General features: G+C 35.3%; 1 protein-coding gene across 4 annotated transcripts; it reads left to right on the forward strand.

The window, feature by feature from the left end:
• Nucleotides 1–1,812: 1,812 nt before the first annotated feature.
• On the forward strand, nucleotides 1,813–19,672 carry LOC125683066 (nuclear receptor ROR-beta-like). 4 transcript variants are annotated; one of them, XM_056139812.1, is made up of 9 exons: nucleotides 1,813–1,981; nucleotides 2,215–2,289; nucleotides 8,130–8,199; nucleotides 8,896–9,080; nucleotides 15,384–15,528; nucleotides 15,674–16,194; nucleotides 16,959–17,187; nucleotides 17,611–17,835; nucleotides 19,328–19,672. In XM_056139812.1, the coding sequence occupies exons 4-9, from the start codon at nucleotides 8,904–8,906 to the stop codon at nucleotides 19,573–19,575; spliced, it is 1,545 nt and encodes a 514-aa protein (XP_055995787.1). In that variant the 5' UTR covers nucleotides 1,813–1,981; nucleotides 2,215–2,289; nucleotides 8,130–8,199; nucleotides 8,896–8,903; the 3' UTR covers nucleotides 19,576–19,672. The 4 variants fall into 4 exon arrangements, with proteins under 4 accessions (XP_055995787.1, XP_055995788.1, XP_055995789.1 ...); XM_056139813.1 differs by having other exon boundaries at nucleotides 1,824–1,981; nucleotides 6,970–8,199; XM_056139814.1 differs by having other exon boundaries at nucleotides 1,824–1,981; nucleotides 8,181–8,199.
• The last annotated feature ends 655 nt before the right edge of the window (nucleotides 19,673–20,327 follow it).

Below are 20,327 nucleotides of genomic sequence, written 5' to 3' on the forward strand. Positions count from 1 at the left end.
ACTTATCTCAGTGAAACTATTTCAGAAAAATATTGGGAATTTTATTATATGAATGCATCATTATGCACAAAAGAAACGAAACTAATTTATTTTCAATACCGTATACTTATTTGTTATATAGCTACAAAGTCTTTCCTTCACAATAGATACTGACTTGTGTTCATTTTGCAAAAGCGAAAGAGAAACAGTCACTCATATTTTCTATGACTGTGTGTATGTGTCTGCCTTCTGGAGATATTTTGTGAAATGGTACAATGCGTTTGAAAAAGATCATAGAATAACAACAAGAATTGTGTTACTAGGCAATATTGATTGAAGTTGTTTGGAAAATTTTCTTCTTTTGTTAGCAAAAAAGCACATTTATTACTCCAGATCACAGGACTCAAAACCCAAATTGTCGGATGCAATTGATTTGTTTAAATACTATAGAAATTTAGAAAAAATATTGTAAAAATGTATTTCATAGCAAATCCAAAATATTTGGTAAATGAACATTGTATGATAATATAATGACAAGTAGTTTGTTGAAAATCATAATACGTTTATATGAAAAAGAAAATAACCTTTATCTTTGAATGTGTATGTATGTACATGTATATATGTATGTGTGTATATATATCTATGTGTGTGTATGAATATAATGTTATATGTATAATTCATTGTTATTGTTCTGGGTGCAAAAGGTGCACAGAGTAATTAAAAGTGTGAATGAGTGAGTGCAGTTGTATGTTTGTTTGTATAAATGTGTTTAAAATACAAAAAATCCAACAACAACAACCCCACCAAAAAAAAGAAAAAAAAAAAGAGATAGCATGTATTTGCAAATTAGGTCATTAAAACGACCATATCAAAGAATTTGCAAAATGCTGACTTTAAACGAAACCATTTAAACCCCTGTAACATCAACTTATTTGTCAATAGCTAACAGGTGCGTAACCAGAAAGAAAATGAAATGTACGCAAAGTATGACAAGGGGTGTTAGGGCCGCCTAAGGCCCCCATTGGGTCCAGGATAAAGCCCTGGTGGGGCCCAGGAAACAAAGCCCTCGGAACGTCTGGGTTTTACCAATGAAATCTATTTTTGCGCATAGAAACAGGGTTTCTTGTCAATTAAAAAAAAAAATTCCACAAAATTATTTTCTAAAGCGTGCTATAATGCCAACTCACTGCGTGTACATGGACTGACTTTATATTTGTTTATGAATCGGGTTGTTATACTCTTTTCGTTGTTATCGACTGGTATATGTAAATGTTACATATTTAAAAATGAATATCTTAATCCGTCTACTATTTGTACATATATGATGTATATTAAAGTGATATTTGACATGATATTGATAATTTGAAATTCAAAATGGACTTTAGTTTAATTGAATGGACATTATGATGTTGATTAAATTATAAATCGGAACTACATGTATATATAATGTAAAGTAAATATTTGAAGCACAGATATTTCAACGGCAGAAATCTCTCTCTCTCTCTCTCTCTCTCTCTCTCTCTCTCTCTCTCTCTCTCTCTCTTAAATGATGTGAACGCAGTTGCGTACAGACAGATCCTGGCTAATACAAATACATTTTATATCTAACATGCAGCCCGCCTCCCAATGACCGTCGGGGGAGGGGGTGTCTGTCTTTTAAAAATATACTTTATTGATTTTCAAAAACCATAAGAACCTTAATTGCACTTAAAATAGATAGATAAAACGGACTAACAAGGTAACGAGTCAATAACCCTTGACTTGTGAAGAGGATAATTTCGTCCCTGTGATCGATGTCAAAATCCAGAACTTCCGGTTTTTCGGCTCTTAGTTGAACTATATTTACCACTTTCTGTGTATTTGGATATTGAGGTTAACCTGAATTACCTGAGATGTGTAAACATTAGTATAGTCCAGTGTGAATGTAAGTGCGATAAGGTTCGTGCACCTGGAAGGACCTGTGAATAGTCCAGCATGTGATTACAGGGGATTCGGCAGTTTGGTATTTCTTAATTGTCCGTTCTTATTTCAGTAGGCTAGACGATTTACTTAGTTGATTTCGAAATATTGAAAGGCTTTGTCTTAGATCAGTTTGGCATTCATCAGTCCATCGTCTAGTTTATTACATAAAAGTACATGTTGTTTATCAAGCATATCATTGATTCATCGTTTAAGCCTCCTACACAACCCTACTATTCGATGATTGTAAATATTGTCTTTATTCGCCTTTTAAAGATAAAGAAAACAGTGGATCGTTACATTTATTGGCTCCAAAATTCGTTGATCAGTGGCGGATTTGCGTTTTTGAAAGTAAGTGTTCTTTTCTTGTATATTTTTAAGGGGGGGGGGGGTATCGTTACATACATATAGAGAATATACTAGAGAGACAGCGAATTTTTAATATTTCCTTTCTTAGTGTTCGCTCAGATTGTGAAATCCTGTGAAAAGGTACACAGTGACGGATCTAGAAAAGGGGTTGGGGTGTAAAGCCATGTTGTTGAAACTCTTTAACAAACTAGAGTCATATTCTGCCATTTTGGGTTCTGCAACCGTCCACTTTGGTTGGTAAAGATTCCGTTTAGGGTCACAGCTCCCGTTTGAAAATGTCATGGACCATGATTATATTCATGATATGTATATACATGTATATGGGAATGAGTGTACAAATTCTTCTAAAGGTATATTGCAAAGTGTTGTTTTTAAAATCACTGGTTTAATTCAACAAATCAAAAACATATATTTAAAGGTGAATACATTTAAGTCACTCAGTTGAAGCCAATATAACTACTTAGTATAGATATTTACTTCCTTGTTTAAAAGGTTAGGCCAGACTACTGGGACTCAGGGACGCTGCTTTCTTTGTGTTTAATGCTTTTTTTCAGACATAAACAAGAAGTCTGAACATACCTGTATATTTATATTACAAATCGCATTTTTCTCTATGAACCAACCAATTTCAGCACGCGACACAATCCGTTTACATTGACTATGAACGGATTATGAACTAGCTTAAAGCACGCAACAGAAAGAGCATAATGATTTGAAAAAAAATAGAACGTCTGTTACAAAGATCTCGCAAGTCACACCTTTGGATTAAGATTGTAAACTTACGTGGATTATCATCCCAATCTTGCGGTCTCCTACCTCCAAAATACAGTGCACCTTGCAATGCTCATAAAAGGCATGGCGAGACTAAATGTGACGTCATGTCTATGTGTTGACGTACGTCACAATAACTACTGTGACAGAGGCTAGGAGTTCGTTTTATGCAACAAAATAGAAGCAATGTAAACAAACGGTGTTTTAGTAAATGAATATAAATATAAGAAATGAACATCACTTTTGAGCTGTTCATGGTCAATATGAAGGAATTTGGATTTGAGGCAAATTCTCTATGAATCGCTAGCGCAATTCACAGAATTTGTCTCAAATCCAAATCCGTTCATACTGACCATGAACAGCTCAAAAGTGATGTTCATTTCTTAGATACACATATATAATATCACACACACATTCACACACACACAGACACGTGTAACTGGTATACACATAATATCACACACACACGCATGTACATGTACACACAACCTCCCTTACAAAAGCACTTTCTTTGTAACTGCATACATTATTTTAATAGTATTTGATGGCTGATCCATATCTAAATGGTATTCAAAAGATGCATATAAACAAATTCATAAAAGTAATAATAATGTAGCGATCAGCCAGGTTTGATCGCTGGTAGCCAGATAACTCATTTGATAGAACACCTGACAAGAGATCCAGGGACCAGAGTGAGTTCGAATCATGGTCTTGTCGGTTGTATTTTCTCCCTTCCATTTACATTTGGTGCCATAGACCAGCCCCTGGAACTCACAGGTGAAAATGCCTGCCAAGGCATATAAGATCCTGGTTTGATGTCTTCAAGTGTAAAACCATTTAAGGAGGGAGGAATGTTGAAGTCGGACTGGTTTGATAGCCAAGTTTGTAGAACACCTGACTAGAGATTCGGGGCCCCGTCAGGTCCGTTGTATTTTCTTCCCTTTCTGTCACAATTATAACAAATTAAGGTCTGTTTGTTTTTTCATCACTTACCATACACAAAAAAGAATAATGCCCATTTACTCTATTATTTTGACTTTACATCGAAATTCATTTTCACAATATTTTTCTGTTTCTGTAGTACTTAAAAATAATATCACTGCCTTAGAAATAGTTTAAGGTCTTGTGATCTGTAATGATATATATCAAACTTTTTTGTAAACTAATATAAAAAAAACTCTTGATTTTCCATATTAAAGGGTTTTACTTCAGCCAGCTAGCTTATGGAATTTCTCTTTCTAAAGAACCTGGGTACAAAAGTATCACCTAAAAAAACAGAGTCCTTATTTCTTGCCACATATGTTATTACCTTACTATGGTTAATATACAATTTTTAAATGACAATTTTATTGGGTTTCCCTGGCAACTTTTATTATGTTGTCCCTAGTATTACTTCATTTTATTGGGACAAAATGAGAAACATAACAGCATTCCATGTAATATCAAAAATACCCTCAAAATTCAAAAGAGCTATCATTGCATAGAAACAAAAAGTCCACAGGCCTTATACATGTTATAGGTCATCAGAGTATTAGTTAAAAGTATAGTCCCATTAGGGCTATGGAATTTAGAAAAAAATCCTGATCTGCATTATCTAAGCCAAATTCTAATATTCAGCAATATGTACTTAAAATTCTGAAATTACTCCCTGAAAGTACCTTTTCTGATTAAAGACTTTACATAATATTTTTATATGTAACATTAACACAATATGACTAATTTGAACCCGTCTTGCAGTCAAAATCCTGGGGTTGCGAAATTCACAATTTTTGTACACCCTTTTCCTAAATATGCAACAAGTCTTCTGAATGATAAGGACAATATTACTATATCAACAATTTTGGTCCCACCTTGGAACCAGATATAATATTGCTACCAACTACTTTCTGAAATGAAACTTTCAGACAAAATTCACAAAAATCTATGTACATGTACATTTTGTAATTATGAAACAGACGATAATTCACATGTTCTAAAATTGTGTATATGTCAACTCATTTTGGAATGATTTCATGCAATGATTCATGTAGTTTATGAAAATCATTTACTTTTTACAATATTAGACAAAAATAACTTGTTCTACATTTAATTAACTATACTTGCAAGGACCCACCCCCCCCCCCCCTCCCCCCACCCCCCCACCCCCATCTGGAATATGTCAAAGTATGTACCATCGTTGAAGTAGATATTTTCAAGTACAATCTATGAATAAAGACTATTTAATTGTTTATCAATAGTTGTGATTGTACATGTAACATCTTTTTCAGACTCCAGGTCCTCCACATTATTTTTTTAAAATACCTTTATCAAGCCCTATTTTTTTTTTTATAAAGAATGCCCATCTTTTTTTGATTTAAAAAAAAATAAATTATTTTACATTTTCCGTGTTTTATCCCCAAATGAATTGTAAAAAATATTTAATTTATTTCATTCGAAATGTTATTTGGAGGGTACGACAAGACAAAATAAATTACTACTAAATCAGTACACAAAATCTCTGCCATACCAGCTCTACATATGTACTAACAATCCGTTATGCATGTGATTTTGTAATATACCTGAAATTCTACCAGACTTATCAAAACACTCACTGATTGTCTTAGACTAAGAGAGTATTCACTTCCATCTAATACTGAAAAAGAATCATAAGCATATTGCCCCAATTTATTTTCTTCCCTTAGTTATACCCTTGATATTTCATTTTCTTTTGAGTGAAATTGTTAACTTAACTCTACTGATTAGGATAAAACCAGATGGAATCAGAGGATCTCCTTGTCTTTAGACTGTCTTAAGACTAAAAAAATCTGATAAATGGCTTTTATTTATTAAACAGCGGATGCTAGATAGATAAAGTGTAAGAAGCCTATAATTTTTGAATCACCAATAATGAATGGCAATGAAATCCCATTCCAGTGAGTTAAAAAGCTTTTTCAAAATCTAGAAGTATTGCAGTCCAAACTGCTTTTCTTTTCTTGGATAGTCAATAAGATCATGTAGAAAATGAGTAGTTTAAGCAATGAATGGTCAATTTTTATGTCTCCTTAGTATACTCTTGTGACCCATTGCTATTGCCAGGTTTTCTTCCATCGTTGTGCATTGTCTGTTGTGCATTGTCTGTTGTGCATCGTTCAATAACAATTAGAATATATTCAACTTCTTCTTGAATATTATCAAACCAATTGTCTTCAAATTTGATTAGAAGCATGACAAGGATAAGATGAACATAAATTGTGGTTTTTGTAATCATTGTATCTCTGGGAATCCAGGGGCAAGGGAAAAACTAAAAATGTCTAAATGTTTAAATCTCTTATACATTTGTATCCCTACACACATCTTGAAGAAAAACTGAATGCATATGAGGAACAGCATTAAGCTTTCTACAAAGATTGTCTATTTCATGACACCCCCCCCCCCCCCCCCCCCCCCCACCCCCAGGCCAGGGGTTCTGTCTCTAAGGTGAGCCAAAATGGTCGTATATTGAAAATATACATAATCTTAGATAATCTTCTTCTTTACCCCTGCTCATCTTGGAGGAAAACAAAATCCATAATTAGGAAGAGCATTCTTTCTACCAAAACAGTATTTTCATAAATTTCAGGGTAGGGGTTCTTCTTCCTGGGGGCTGGGGTTCTTCCTCCAGGGCAGGGGTTCTTTTTCCAGGACAGTGACAGAATTAGTTTTATTGTGAAAATGTACATTATTTTAGAAATCTTCTCTTCTTCTGTACAACTGAATGCATGGTTAGGAAACACAGGGAGCCTGCTACCAAAATAGTGTTTTTCATGACCCCCAGAGGAGGGGTTTACTCAGGTGACCTATTTCAATTGATCTGACACTGTCTCTATCTTTGTCCATCGATTGAAATAACAATTTTAAAAACATTTTTTACAGTGAGTACTCTTACAATTCTTTTCAAATTTGATCTGACGTATCTTTTGGAAAAGGGGGACTTCAGGGCCCAGCTGCACAAAGCTCAGCTAAGTCTGACTTACAGTTAATCTCTAGTTATTAAACACTATATATACATGTAAGAGTTAATGGGAAGTTAACTGTCTCTTAAAGTTAACTGTCATGCAACTGGGTCCAGGATTCTTGTGCCTCTGGGGCATTAGGGGTAAAGTAATCTGTGGGGGAAAACCAATTACATAGTGTGAATTTCATGATCCTTGGGGTAGATGTTATGTTCTTGACTCCAGGATGGGGCCAAACTTGGCATATATATACTGTTCCAAGTGTATAACATTTAAAAATCTGTAATGCAAATTATTCTAAATTGAAATGAATGGACATTTAAATGGAGCAGGTAACCCTTTACCAAAATTGTAAATTTCATGATCCCAGGGGTTTTGATACCAGGGTTTGGCCAAAATGGTCATAGTGAATGATACTATATTCAACTATAAATACACAGTACATAATTAGGAAAAACAGAAAGGAGTGTGCCAAAATTATTAATTTTGCAACCCCAAGGTTCTGACTTTAGGGGAAGTCCAAAGTAGTCATAATATGTTAATATAACTTATATTTATATGTAAAGTCTTTCATCATTGGAGGTTCCAAGTCAGGGACAAGGTCAATAAGGCCATATACAGTAACTGTTGATGTCCATTACATTTAACAACTTCTTCAATAATATTACAGTCACTAGATGAAAGTAAAATGAGTATTTACGAGGAGCATAAAAGAGACCACCATCTGAATTATTCGGTATGATGAATTGAAAACCTACTTTATATTGTAAAATTCATTACTATGCCTCTCAGTCAGGGTCAGACTGTAGGGAAGGGCTAATATAATAATGATTTGTAGTAAAATGTATTGAGAAGATCTGGCCAGTTTTTCCATATACATGTATATGTACATGTACCGCCTATTTTTCCACTTTGCAAATTTTATACCTTGGGATTGAAACGGATACATTTGTTCTGTAGGATACATGTATATGCTTTGTTCAAAGGATGATAAACAAACACACGTAAGTCCATCCAAAATCATTTATGAAATTCTACAGTAAAACTAACTGAGCCAGGCAACATTTTGTTTTTCATAAGTTTCAGGACTTCTAAACACTCTGAAAGCTTCAGACAGGGATATTTCTGTAGATTTTTGGGGAAGAAAGTTCCCAGAGCCACAGATTTGCAGCTGGGACACCGCATGTCTAGGCCTACAAAAGGCGCGTATTTAGTCTTTAAAAGGCTAGAGTTATTTTCTACAAACAGATGTTAACTTTACATGAATCAATTTTGTCAGTGGGTTCAGGAAAAAGGTTACAGTACATTTCCTTTGTGTAGACAGGGAGTTGTGAATATCAAGACTTCAATGTGTAGTTGAGTTATATTTTTCTCTCAATCTCTTTTATAGTAAAGATGGTGTATATGGAGAAAAAATTACCTTCTATCGGCTTGTATTAGTTGGAAATTCCCCTTGCATAGGTGGTACAGGGAAATACACTTCTCAAAGTTTATGTTTGATCGAAATTTCCATTGCAAAAATATACACATGTATATTCCCCAAACAAATAACCCTATTACATTGTGTCATGTACATTGTATTCTGCTTTAAAAATCGTTTGCACATGTTAGTTTTTTATTGTTGCTCGGCTGCGAATCCAAGATTCTGGAAACAAGCGCAGAACTGTCCTAAGTCTGAGAGCCAATACAGACTTTGTGTTAAATTTTACCAATTATGTTAAAAAAAATAATTTGTTATGAAATATTCTTGCTGGAATGCAATGCACATGAGTACCCCCCCCCCCTCTCAACTTTTTACTAGTAGAATGCTACTAATGACTTCCTTTTTGGTAATGATGTAGAAATACGGTAACAATGAATAAAGAGAAGATTGACTTGGGCAATGAAATCCACGAGGGCGTTAAAAGGAAAGGAAAGAAGCGAGATAAGTACATCCCTTCGTCAGAACCACTGGAGCTACCTTTTTGTCGTGTCTGTGGTAAGAGGGCGTCTGGAATACACTTTGGAGTGTACAGCTGTGAGGCCTGTAAGGTATTTAGATCTTTGCTCATGTTTTATTTATTGTCTTTCTAGATAAGTTATTTGCAAACCGCAAACTACAGAATGCAGTATACAATGTTTTTATTTAATCACGTTTTTAATCGCCGAATAGGGTACTATCTCTGTGTTAGGAGTTAATTCCTTTCTGTTATACATACCAAGGGTACTCAGACATTTGAAGGGCCAGTGGTGATTACAGGAACTTGCCACTTGTATATTTAGCATATCAACAAACGAAATCATATAAAGCAGTGAGTTCGGTTCACATGAGGTCTTGATGAACTTTTGAAGTTGTGTTTAGATACAAGCGTTCATACATGTAATGGGAAAATATTCGAGATTTTTTTCATGTTAAACTTTTGAGACGACAATACAACGATATAAGACCTCATTAAACCATGTGCTGAAAATAACCTACTCCGTAAATCGAAGATTATTAAGGTAGTTCCATCCTCATGTGACTTATCAATATTAATGGTTGAAAGTGGAAAAACTGTATTAATTTTTACTCAATATAATTTAATTTAATTAATAACCAAGGAAAATGTGTATGTTGCCACGTTTTTAAGATGTCCGACATACAAAATTTATAGGTCAAGGTCAGAAAATCACACATGTTAAAAAAAACAGAATAAAAGAGAAATAAAAACTTGTTAAAATTACAATGTGTTAATGTCAACGGATTATAAAACCTGCTTATTTATAAATATGTATAAATTAATGGTGGATATTAGGGAAACCATTGTATGATAGACATACAGTCGAGGAAATACCAGCATAGGAGTTATTGCCCTTGGCAACGTGTGATGACGTCATGACTATATACATCTAGTGACGATCGATGAGACAAGCAAGGAATTTGTTAACCGTGTCATATAAATATCGATAAGATATAGAGTATTTGAATTTTATGTCTAGGAATATATATGTGAAACACTGAGAATTTATTGATATTATGAAGGCATGTTGATGTCATTTGCTCACAGGCACTTGTTTCTGTAAATGACTTATGACCTCTGTATACTAATAACAACACAAGGTACCTAGCTTCAAATGACACAGAATGGCACCCCTTGAGAATGTCGGCCTGTTGAGCCTCCAAGGAATATGCGATGCTAATGTATTTACTACTGTTGTATTGTACAATCATTCAACTTAAAAACCATGTATGACATGACTGCATTCATTGCCTCTTATCGCCGAAAATTGCAACAAAAAATGGCTTTTCCCTTTTATACCACGAAGTGCTATGTACTGATACCGCACAGAATACGTGGGCGATTTTGACTGGCTAGCACGCTCTTCTAAAATTACGTTTGGAATTCTTTAGAGTTATATATAGAAAGATAGAGCATCAGAGATGAATTAAAAATAACAGGCAAAAGGATGATTTTAATGGTGACCATTAACCACAATTGATCTTATTTTATATAATTTAGTTACTAACATTAGGGGGGGGGGGGGATGCTACAAAAAATAAAGGGGACTCCATCCCCCCATATTAGACACCTGATAACTATAATCCCCCCTTCTGATTTTTTTTTGCAGTGACAATTCCTCCAAAATGTGTGGATTCCTTGTCTCTCTCAACCCAATTTCGATTGATGTAGTTGTTTCACACTTTTCAAAAGCTTTAGAGATTGGCCTTCTACTGGACTGGTATAATATAGAATATACTTATTATAAACAGTATAAGGTATTTAAGGCTTACAAAAAAGCATGTTTACGATTACATAAATCGAAATTAGGATGGAATAGACGGGGAATCCACACATTTCGGAGAAATAATCGCCGCCCCAAAAAATCAGAAAGGGGGGGGGGGGGTGTTCATACTTCAGATGCCTGTGAATTTTTCCATATCGGCACAGATCCGTAATATTAGGGATGCGGGGGAGGGGGTTCGCCGGAGAAGTTGTAAGTTGCACATGGCTTGTTTAAATTTCCTGACAGACAATGATAAAAATATGATAGTCATGATAAAGACCTTCAGAACCTTAATCAGTGTGTGCATGGGGGTTGGGGGGGTTGGGGTTATATAGTGTTCGTCATTGCTGTCTCAATTTTCCCCCTCAGGCTGGGAGGGGGGGGGGGGGTCATTCTTTGCTCCAGGGCTTCAATTCATAACTTTCAAGCTTACATGCATTAATATCTTCTCATTCACTACTACATAGTACTATCAAAAATAGTGGCGGGGCCATTCTCGCAATATATCTTCATTTGCATGCATGAAAATAAAACATTGATATATGCCTGCAGCGTTCTTGGTACTTATGGTGGGTTTCATAAAATTTCAATGTAACAACAGGTACTTGCCACATCAATACATACCACAAAGTCAAAAACACACCACTAAAAAACTTTCCTTGCTCTATTTTGCATGCTTCCAAATAATCTTTTATCTGTATTTTCTCCGACTTTCCATAGATCTGCATGAAACATGCAATTGGCAGAAATATTTCTCATACTAGTTAACGAAGTTGTATTTACAGTAAGTTATAATTTCATTATTATCTTCATCAGAAATGATTCCGACACGAAAATATTTTTAAATCTCCACTCGGGAAGTCTTAGCTTCTATCTTCTGATGACATGTAAAATCCCGAAACGTACGAACAGCTTTGGTTTTTTTGAGTAACTAAAAATAGCGTACAGCGTCTTCAATTCAAAATTTTTATTTTGTTAAGAAAGCAATATGTTCAAGATTTTTTGGTAATAAACATCGTATCATATTTATTATGATAATAAAACAATGGGACTTTATTTTTCAACACAACGAATATACAATTTTCATTCTGTGCGGTATCAGTACATAGCACTTCGTGGTATAAAACGGAAAATCCATGTTTTGTTACAGTTTTCGGCGATAAGAGGCAATGAATGCAGTCATGTCATACATGGTTTTTAAGTTGAATGATTGTACAATACAACGGTAGTAAAATACATTTACATAGCATATTCCCTGGAAGCTCAACAGGCCGACATTCTCAGTAGGTGCCATTCTGTGTCATTTGAAGCTAGTTACCTTGTGTTGTTATTAGTATACAGAGGTCATAAGTCATTTACAGAAACAAGTGCCTGTGCATTTGCTCCACGGATTCCATTTCGCATGTCCTTCCGATTTCCCTTTATCATACACTGAAATAAAACTGCAAAAATATAACATCATGCCGCATACTTTTATAGCCTTTTTATACATAGGGTGAAAGGTAATAGACTAAAGTACACACCAATTGCTTCTAAAATCGTCTGTTAAGAAAACTTTCAAAGAAAACTCTAGAAGATCAATTTAGAACGTAAAACACTGAGATGGTTCCGTGTTAAGATGTTTAATGATCGTTTTTTACTGAAAGTGGTAGGATTCTAGCAGCACTTTTAATAAACGTTGGATGTTTTGTCGTTATTATCACCAGTTAAATCAAGTTTTAAACCCTAGGGTACTTTTCATTTCATTCGTAATCTATTAATGCAGTTGCATCATATCGAAGCGCATACGAAGGCTGTTCGATATGTAATGTGTATTGTACGATATCTCAAAAGCATTCGACTCAAATAATGAAATGAACATCACATCCTTTCAGAGTATTCTCCACTGTTTGAAATACATAATTTCAATCTCTGAATCCATTTCTGAAATGTGTCACGGTACGCTGATTTAGGTAGAACTCTGAGGTATTGACTGATAGCTGAACCAAGGGCTTGTCGGGACTTGTAACGACGACCAGATAAGAACTTTTGTAAGTTTTGGAAAAAGTCGCATGGGGCTATATTTGGAGAGTATGGTGGGTGTAGCAAGACGGTAACCTTCTCCGACCTCAAAAATTGCTTCACGCGCTCAGATGTATGTGATGGAGCATTATCATGAAGTAGACGAACATGTCTAAATCCTGACACAGGGCGTCGTTTGTGATAATATTTCTTGAGCTTTTTAGCCGAGTTGCAACGAAGTTGAACTCGGCTATTGGTTTGGTGATAGGGGGGGGGGGGGGGGGGGGGGGCGTCATGATAACTCGAAAAGTTTACAATCTAATCAAATGAAACTTTGATGTATTGTTGGGTACCAGGTAAGGAAGACCCCTATTGATTTTTGAGAAAAATAGTCAAAGGTCAAGGTCACAGTGACCGAAAATAGAATGAAAATTTTTTCAGAAAAATTTGGTTTCCGGATGATAACTCAGAAAGTTTAAATCCGAATCAAATGAAACTTTGGTATATTGTTGGGTACCAGGTAAGGAAGACCCCTATTGATTTTGGAGAAAAAAAAGGTCAAAGGTCAAGGTCACAGTGACCGAATATAGAATGAAAATTTCAGAAAAATTTGGTTTCCGAATGATAACTCAGAAAGTTTAAATCCGAATCAAATGATACTTGAAGATATTGTTATGTACCAGGTAAGGAAGTCCCCTATTGATTTTGGAGAAAATAGGTCAAAGGTCAAGGTCACAGTGACCGAAAATAGATTTAAAATTCCAAAAACATTTGGTTTCCGAAGGATAACTCGAAAATTTTTAATTTGAATCAAATGAAACTTGGATATATTGTTGGATACTAGCAAAGCAAGGCCCCTATTGATTTTGGAGAAAAAGGGTCAAAGGTCAAGGTCACAGTGACCGAAAATAGATTTGAAACTTCAGACAAATATGGTTTCTGGACAGCAACTCAAAAATTTAAAACTGAAATTAGTTCAGAATTCAGAATTATAATTATGCCACATCATTCCTGACTTTACAATATATCCCATGCAACTCGGCTCATGCATCCCTAGGTGCATATATTGAGTTTTTAGTATAACATCTCAGTAATACCGACCTGTAACACTTTTGCCCTTTGGCACCGAGATTTGTTCGACTATACCATCACATGAGAAGAATATGCAATAAAGAACCTTCTTTGTGCTTATGGTTCTTTTGGCAACTACAGGCCTTCTACCGTGTTTAGATAGCCACATTTTGTTTCTAAAATTTTTTACTGGTTCGAAATAGGGAACCCATGTTTCGTCACCAGTAACAATGTTTGCAAAATGTCTTCTAATGAATTTGGGAAACATTTTGAGCAATTGCTTAGCGGTTTGTACTCGAACCCGTTTTTGGTCATCTGTCAATATATGCGGTATCCATCTGGCAGAAATCTTTCGTACTTTCAAAATACGCTTCAAAATGATATGTACTCGCGATAGCGATATGCCATGCCAACAGCTTTGACAATATCACGAATCGTGTATTTGCCATTACTTTCAATTATTTCCCTGACTTTTGAGACAGTCACAGGTCGGCTAGATTTTGCTGCATCTTTGACAGACTCTGCCAATCAGAAATTTCTTTCTCCACCTACGAACTGTCTTATAAAATACCTTATCAGACCCATAAACTTAAAAATCTGTATTACTGAATGATCGAGTTCTGTGCGAGCTTTGATATAAGCTCTAGTTTCTTCAATATTCTCAACCCGTTTCACAACGAGTTTTACAACAAAGGTCAACGACTGGCTCTATTTAAATGAGTTTAAAACTATGTGGAGCTGAAGGCTGGCTTGTGTTTATAACGTTGGAAAGGTATTGAATAGAGCTATTCAAGAGTATCATCATCCACAAAATCATGCAAAGCGTTATCACGCTGTGGTACAATACATATTACATATCAAACAGCCCTCGTATTTATAACGTTGTTATATGATACAAAAAGTTCTCATGTAAACACTAAAAATAGTTTTAGATTACATAATAGTCTTAACATGCCAGTATATTTTGATATACATGTACATGTATACAATGTACTCACACGCAGTGCTATCGGATTTGTATGAATGTATGTAATATTAAGTGCCCAATTCATCCAATAATATATTGCTGTCAATCCTCATATCGTAGATATCGAACGTTTACACCCTGTGCTATTTTATAAGGAGTTTCAACTATCATTTTCCTCATTATTTTCAAGTAAAAAGCAATGAAGTTTTGTAATTAACAAAAGAGAGAAAACGCCAATATAACATTTTGAAATGTACACTTGTTATTTCCTCCCCTTTTATTCCCTTGTATGTCAGTGTAGTGTTGAAACCAAAGACAATTTGGTCATTGATGTTGTGTTGATTCTATCTCAAGTTCAAATTCCAATACCGTATATGGGATCAACATTCTCGAGCTTATGAATGGGCATTGCCCTATTAAAACGACCCTAGAATTGCACATGCTGATGTTATAGGTGTCATCACGGTTAAAAACAACTCCATGGATGCATAATTTATTTGTACCGTATTGTATTTGAGGGAATTGGTAAATTCTCTGGGTTTTTTTTGCAGGCATTCTTTCGGCGATGTCTCCAGCGAAAAACTCCGTATAAATGTGACAAAGGTGGAGACTGTGTCATCGACGAGCAACAGAAAGGGCTCAACTGTTCAGCATGTCGCTTAAAAAAATGTCTGGATTTGGGCATGTCAAAGGAGGGTTAGTTCAGATATACTTTGATTTGAATATGAGAATTTCCTTCACACTTACAAAATAGTGTGGATGCTAGACTTCTTTGAGATGCTGATAGTATAGTTGGTGCTATATTGCCATTTCATGAAAGAGAATGGTGCTGTGTTTTCAGGCATACGACAGGGTCGGTATACGGTTGCAGAACGAACGAATGTCATAATGGAAGTGAAGAGACTACATCGGAGTGGTGTTCTGCAGCAGAAACATCGACAGGACATTTTGTCTTCAGATTCCAGCAATGGACTTTCAGTTCCTCCTGAATACACATATAGTTCAGATTCTTCCAACCACTTTTCTCCCGATTTGCCTCGTGGGGATGAGGTTTTTACTCCCCCGAACTGTTCTCCCTCCCCATTATGTTCAAACGGATCGCCTTCATGCTCGTCCGTCCGCTCCACCGACTCTTTGAATAGTAAAGATTCTTCTTTTGTTATTGATCTTTCGGAAGAGGTTATCAAGCATGTAGCAAGACCTTGCTCAGTGGAACAAAGACTGCCGTGTGGTTCTGAGTCCGATTCTAGTCAGGAGGCGAGAAAGATCATCGAAAATCTCATTATAGGTTACAGTGCCCTAAAGCCCTTTGAAAAGTCCTTGAATGACGACGAACTTGAAAAGCTTTTTGAAGAAGGATTTGTAAGTTGAACTAATTTATTTTGCTTTAAATATATAGAATTACATACATGTTCCATTATAATTATGAATAATGTGTTTTAGAATTAAGGCAAATATGACCGTAAATTATCCATTTTAAGTTCAAGGCAATGTTCATTTTGAGATGGACTGGTCGTTGTAGCCTTGAGGTTAAGGCGCTAGGCTTCGCAATTGGGAGGCCCGGGGTTGATTCTCGATCTCGGCGCAGCGTCAAACCTAAGACGTTTACTGTTTTCAGTTACTTTCGCCATGCACCCGGCAATAGTAGTGAAAGCCATGGGTCATTAACATTTGGATAATACCTCAAAAACGGGGGTCCGTGTCAGGGTACATGTAGGCGTGGGCAAGATAAAAAAACACCTCACTGTTGCGACCGTAAATACTAAGGATGTCTTGGCGTGGGAGGTCATTTGTGGAGCTTGTGACGTCTCTATATGAGTGAAAAACTTAAATGGAGACACAAAACAACACAATACTTATTGGTATGAAGACAATAAAGTAAGGCTGAACTCCCGAGAGTTTGAAGTAATCTTGTCCTCTGCTCGGCAGCTATGGAAGTGAATGTAAATCTTCAAATTGTAGCAATCTAGAATCAATCCTGTTAAAAGATATGTGATGAACAACCTAAACTGCACTTCTGATCACGTCATTTTGGAATGGGGAGGGTGTCATATTTTATCATTTTATAAATAATATTTGTTTGATACATTTCCCAGCTTGATATGAGTTCTGACATTTTGATACAGAAAAATTACGAAGAGAAGACCCGACTTTTTGGTAACATGAATTTCTTACCGGCGGATGAATTTAAGGAGATCTACGAGAAAACGCACGTGGATGTTGATGGGCGGATTAAATTACTGCAAAATGGTCGACGGGATATGGTCCGAATTGTAAAGGAGTACGTACAGTTCACGCAAGGAATACCGAACTTCAAGGCGTTGTCTCCGAAGGACCAGTCTACTCTCCTGAAAGGTAGTCTTCAAATATGCTTTTGTTTGCCCTGTATATTGGAAGAGCAGACCCCTGAATTATAACCCATAGCTCCACTGTTACAACCGTGAATTATACATTTCTACTTGATGATAGAAATATTAAAGGGCGCGTTATGCATGTGCGGCAATAATGGATCAAAAAGCTTAATGATACAATTTTATCATTAGACCTGTCATTAAAAGCTGAAATTTAATCGTTGATGCTATAATTTTGACCATGAAAAACACAGGACATTTTCCCTCAATTTGCGAACAGAAAAGCCACAAAAGAATCAAATAACCCTTGTTTAACTCTGTTGGCGGATGTATAGGGTAGTATGCAAATATAAATTATTTAGAATAAAATCAGAATACAATCTCTTGGTTTCCTGGAATATACTATGCGTGTCAATAAATATTTCAGCCTCCCGCTTTGAGTTCTTCGCCATTCTGCAGTACCGGGCCTTCGATGCGGAACGAGAAGTTTTGATCAGTTACACTGGGAAGCCATATCATTTTACACAAGTTTGTCCCTACACGCCGATAAACATATGCAAAAGTTGGTTCGAGTTCTCCAAGAGAGTTAAGGAACTGAAATTGACACCCGAAGAACATGCATTGGTGCTCGCCATCTCTTTAACATTCCGAGGTATTTTGCGTTTGTAGTGAGATATTACTATTGTAGAATAGGTTGTATCCCACATTTCTAAAGCTTATAAAACATTATCAAAATACTAAACATGATCTTGAAGGCTTTGTTGCATTTGTAGAAATTTCCTTAATTAGATTTATTATATACCACAGACAATCGCTTGGGGTCGAATTTACTATTAAAGAGTTAAGGTATAGAACTATAAATATAGGGTACCCAAATTAGCCGATGTAAAAACAATAAACCAAATGATATAAAATTCTACTCTGTATTATAATATACTCATACATACTACCAAAGTTCATCCTGAAATTCCTTATACTTCCAAAGATATGCAGAAATGAATTTGGAAAAAATGTCTATTATTTTTGGGTCGACTTTTAGCTGATCCCTGGCACTAAACTACTAAACAGAATGTTTAAGCATTGCAACAAACTATTACATAGAATGTGCAGCATATGATATCATTTGTAAAATTAATTTCTTAACCCAATTCATAAAATGAAGACCATAATAGGCTAGCTCCCATTGACTGAAAATTATAAAATCCGTCTGTACTTTCACTATCACAACCATTGCACTAATTACCCAAAAAGGATAAAAGGACTTATAACGATTTAGAAATTCAAATACTAATTTTTATCAATATTGATTCATTATAGTACATAGATTATGCTAATAACAAGTCTTTATAAATATACAAATGTCTTATTATGTCTATTTTTATCTAAACCACATTAACACAGGTGTTTGATGATTAATTAGAATGATGCTAATTTGGGTAGTTAGTGGCACCGATCAAAATGACTATGATAAGTGAAAGTACAGACGGTTTTAAAAAAAAATTTGGGAAGTATACGGAATTTCGGAATGAACTTTGGTATTATCGTAGATTGATTAGGAATGAATATATTAGAATACAGAGTAGAATTTTACACCATGTGAGTTATTGTTTTGACATTGATTAACCTGGGTACCCTATATTTAGAGTTCTATACCTTTATTCTTTGATAGTAAATTCGACCCCAAGCGATGCTATTGCCTGTGTTATAGAATCCATCAATAATCCGTGTGTTGATACTGTTTAAAAGGACATAGGATACTTCCAAACATTTTTATGGAATTTAGTTAAACTACAATGTATTTGTAAATATTTTAATATTGCTAAAACCCCATATTTAGTACAAAATTTTCCTTTGAAACCATCCTTACTTTTGCATTATTCACAAATCTTCATTTGAAAATTCAATGGAAAATGGAGGAGACTTATACCAAAAATTAAAATCCTTCAAAAACGTATTTTTATTGGTGTATTTCATGTATTGGTGACCGATTTACATTGTTGTTTGATAAAATAGGTAATAGAAAATCCCTCTAAACACAACAAAATCCTACGTCGTTTGAAAGTTAACGTACATCTATATAAATTTGTACGAAGTATGCAGGTCTCAAATATTCAAAAGTACATGGATTATCTTCATCCCAACAGATAGGTGTTCTTTGGAAGCTCCGGACAAAGTTGAGGAAATTCAGACGCAGTTGATCGAAACCCTTGCAGCTGTTTTAAAGGAAACACACAGAAATGCAGAAGGCAGACGATTGGCAAAAATAATGGACTTGTTTGTCCGTCTAAGGGTACTGGGGGAGGAGTACCTCCAACTGTACAAAACCTTGTGTAAGGACAAATTTTTGACCGAGGTCATTCCGGAAATGCTTCAATTTTTGTTCGATGAATAAGCTTAAAAAAATGACTTCCTTTGTTATGAAAATGAAGAATGCAATTGATATTATAGAGAAAAATGTTATTTATGCAATAAACCGTACTTTTACTGTACATGTATATTTCCTTTCTTTGAATATTTATACAAATCTGAATTGTTCAAATTTCAGGAATACGTTATACATATATGTACATCTTTGTGAGTTGCATGTACATACATTTGTACCACATGTTTAGATAATTAAGTCACACGTACTGTAGAATCATTAAGTTCGTGGGGGGCCAATTTTCGTGGATTGCTGAATTTTTACGGGTTCATGGGGACGTAATTTCGTGGATTTATATATTTGTAAGATAGATAACTCTGGAATGTCTTTATTCGGTGAGGGGTGAGGGGTACCCACGAATTCCACAAACATTGAGCCACCACGAATTCTAATGATTCCACAGTACACGACGTGATGCGTTCGTAGACTAGGTGCAGAACTGTAGCTCTCTTGAGAAAATATTGGGACGGATCACAGAGCTACAGATCCACCCTTTATAAAAACCTTCGATTTACGAGGGACAAAAAATATGTACGGTTGAGACCTTGTATCGCTATATTCTTGCATCACCGTCTCATGAATTTGGTATAAAAATTCCTAATATATTTTCCTACTCTACTTATGCCCAAACATACCTTTAAATATTCATTAAAGCCCCACACAACCCGAAAACTCACAGCTCTAAGTGAGTTTCTTTAGTGCGAAGTCTAAATAATGATTAA

The sequence above is a fragment of the Ostrea edulis genome, chromosome 6 (genome assembly GCF_947568905.1).
Source record: "Ostrea edulis chromosome 6, xbOstEdul1.1, whole genome shotgun sequence".
Taxonomy (NCBI): domain Eukaryota; kingdom Metazoa; phylum Mollusca; class Bivalvia; order Ostreida; family Ostreidae; genus Ostrea; species Ostrea edulis.

Bases quoted from the DNA above. Each gene is read 5' to 3' on its own strand.
- LOC125683066 (XM_056139812.1), top strand. From the start codon at position 8,904: ATGAATAAAGAGAAGATTGACTTGGGCAATGAAATCCACGAGGGCGTT. The intron at 16,195-16,958 runs GTAAGTTGAACT...ATTTTGATACAG, and splicing joins AGCTTTTTGAAGAAGGATTT to AAAAATTACGAAGAGAAGAC. The intron at 17,836-19,327 runs GTATTTTGCGTT...TCATCCCAACAG, and splicing joins CATCTCTTTAACATTCCGAG to ATAGGTGTTCTTTGGAAGCT.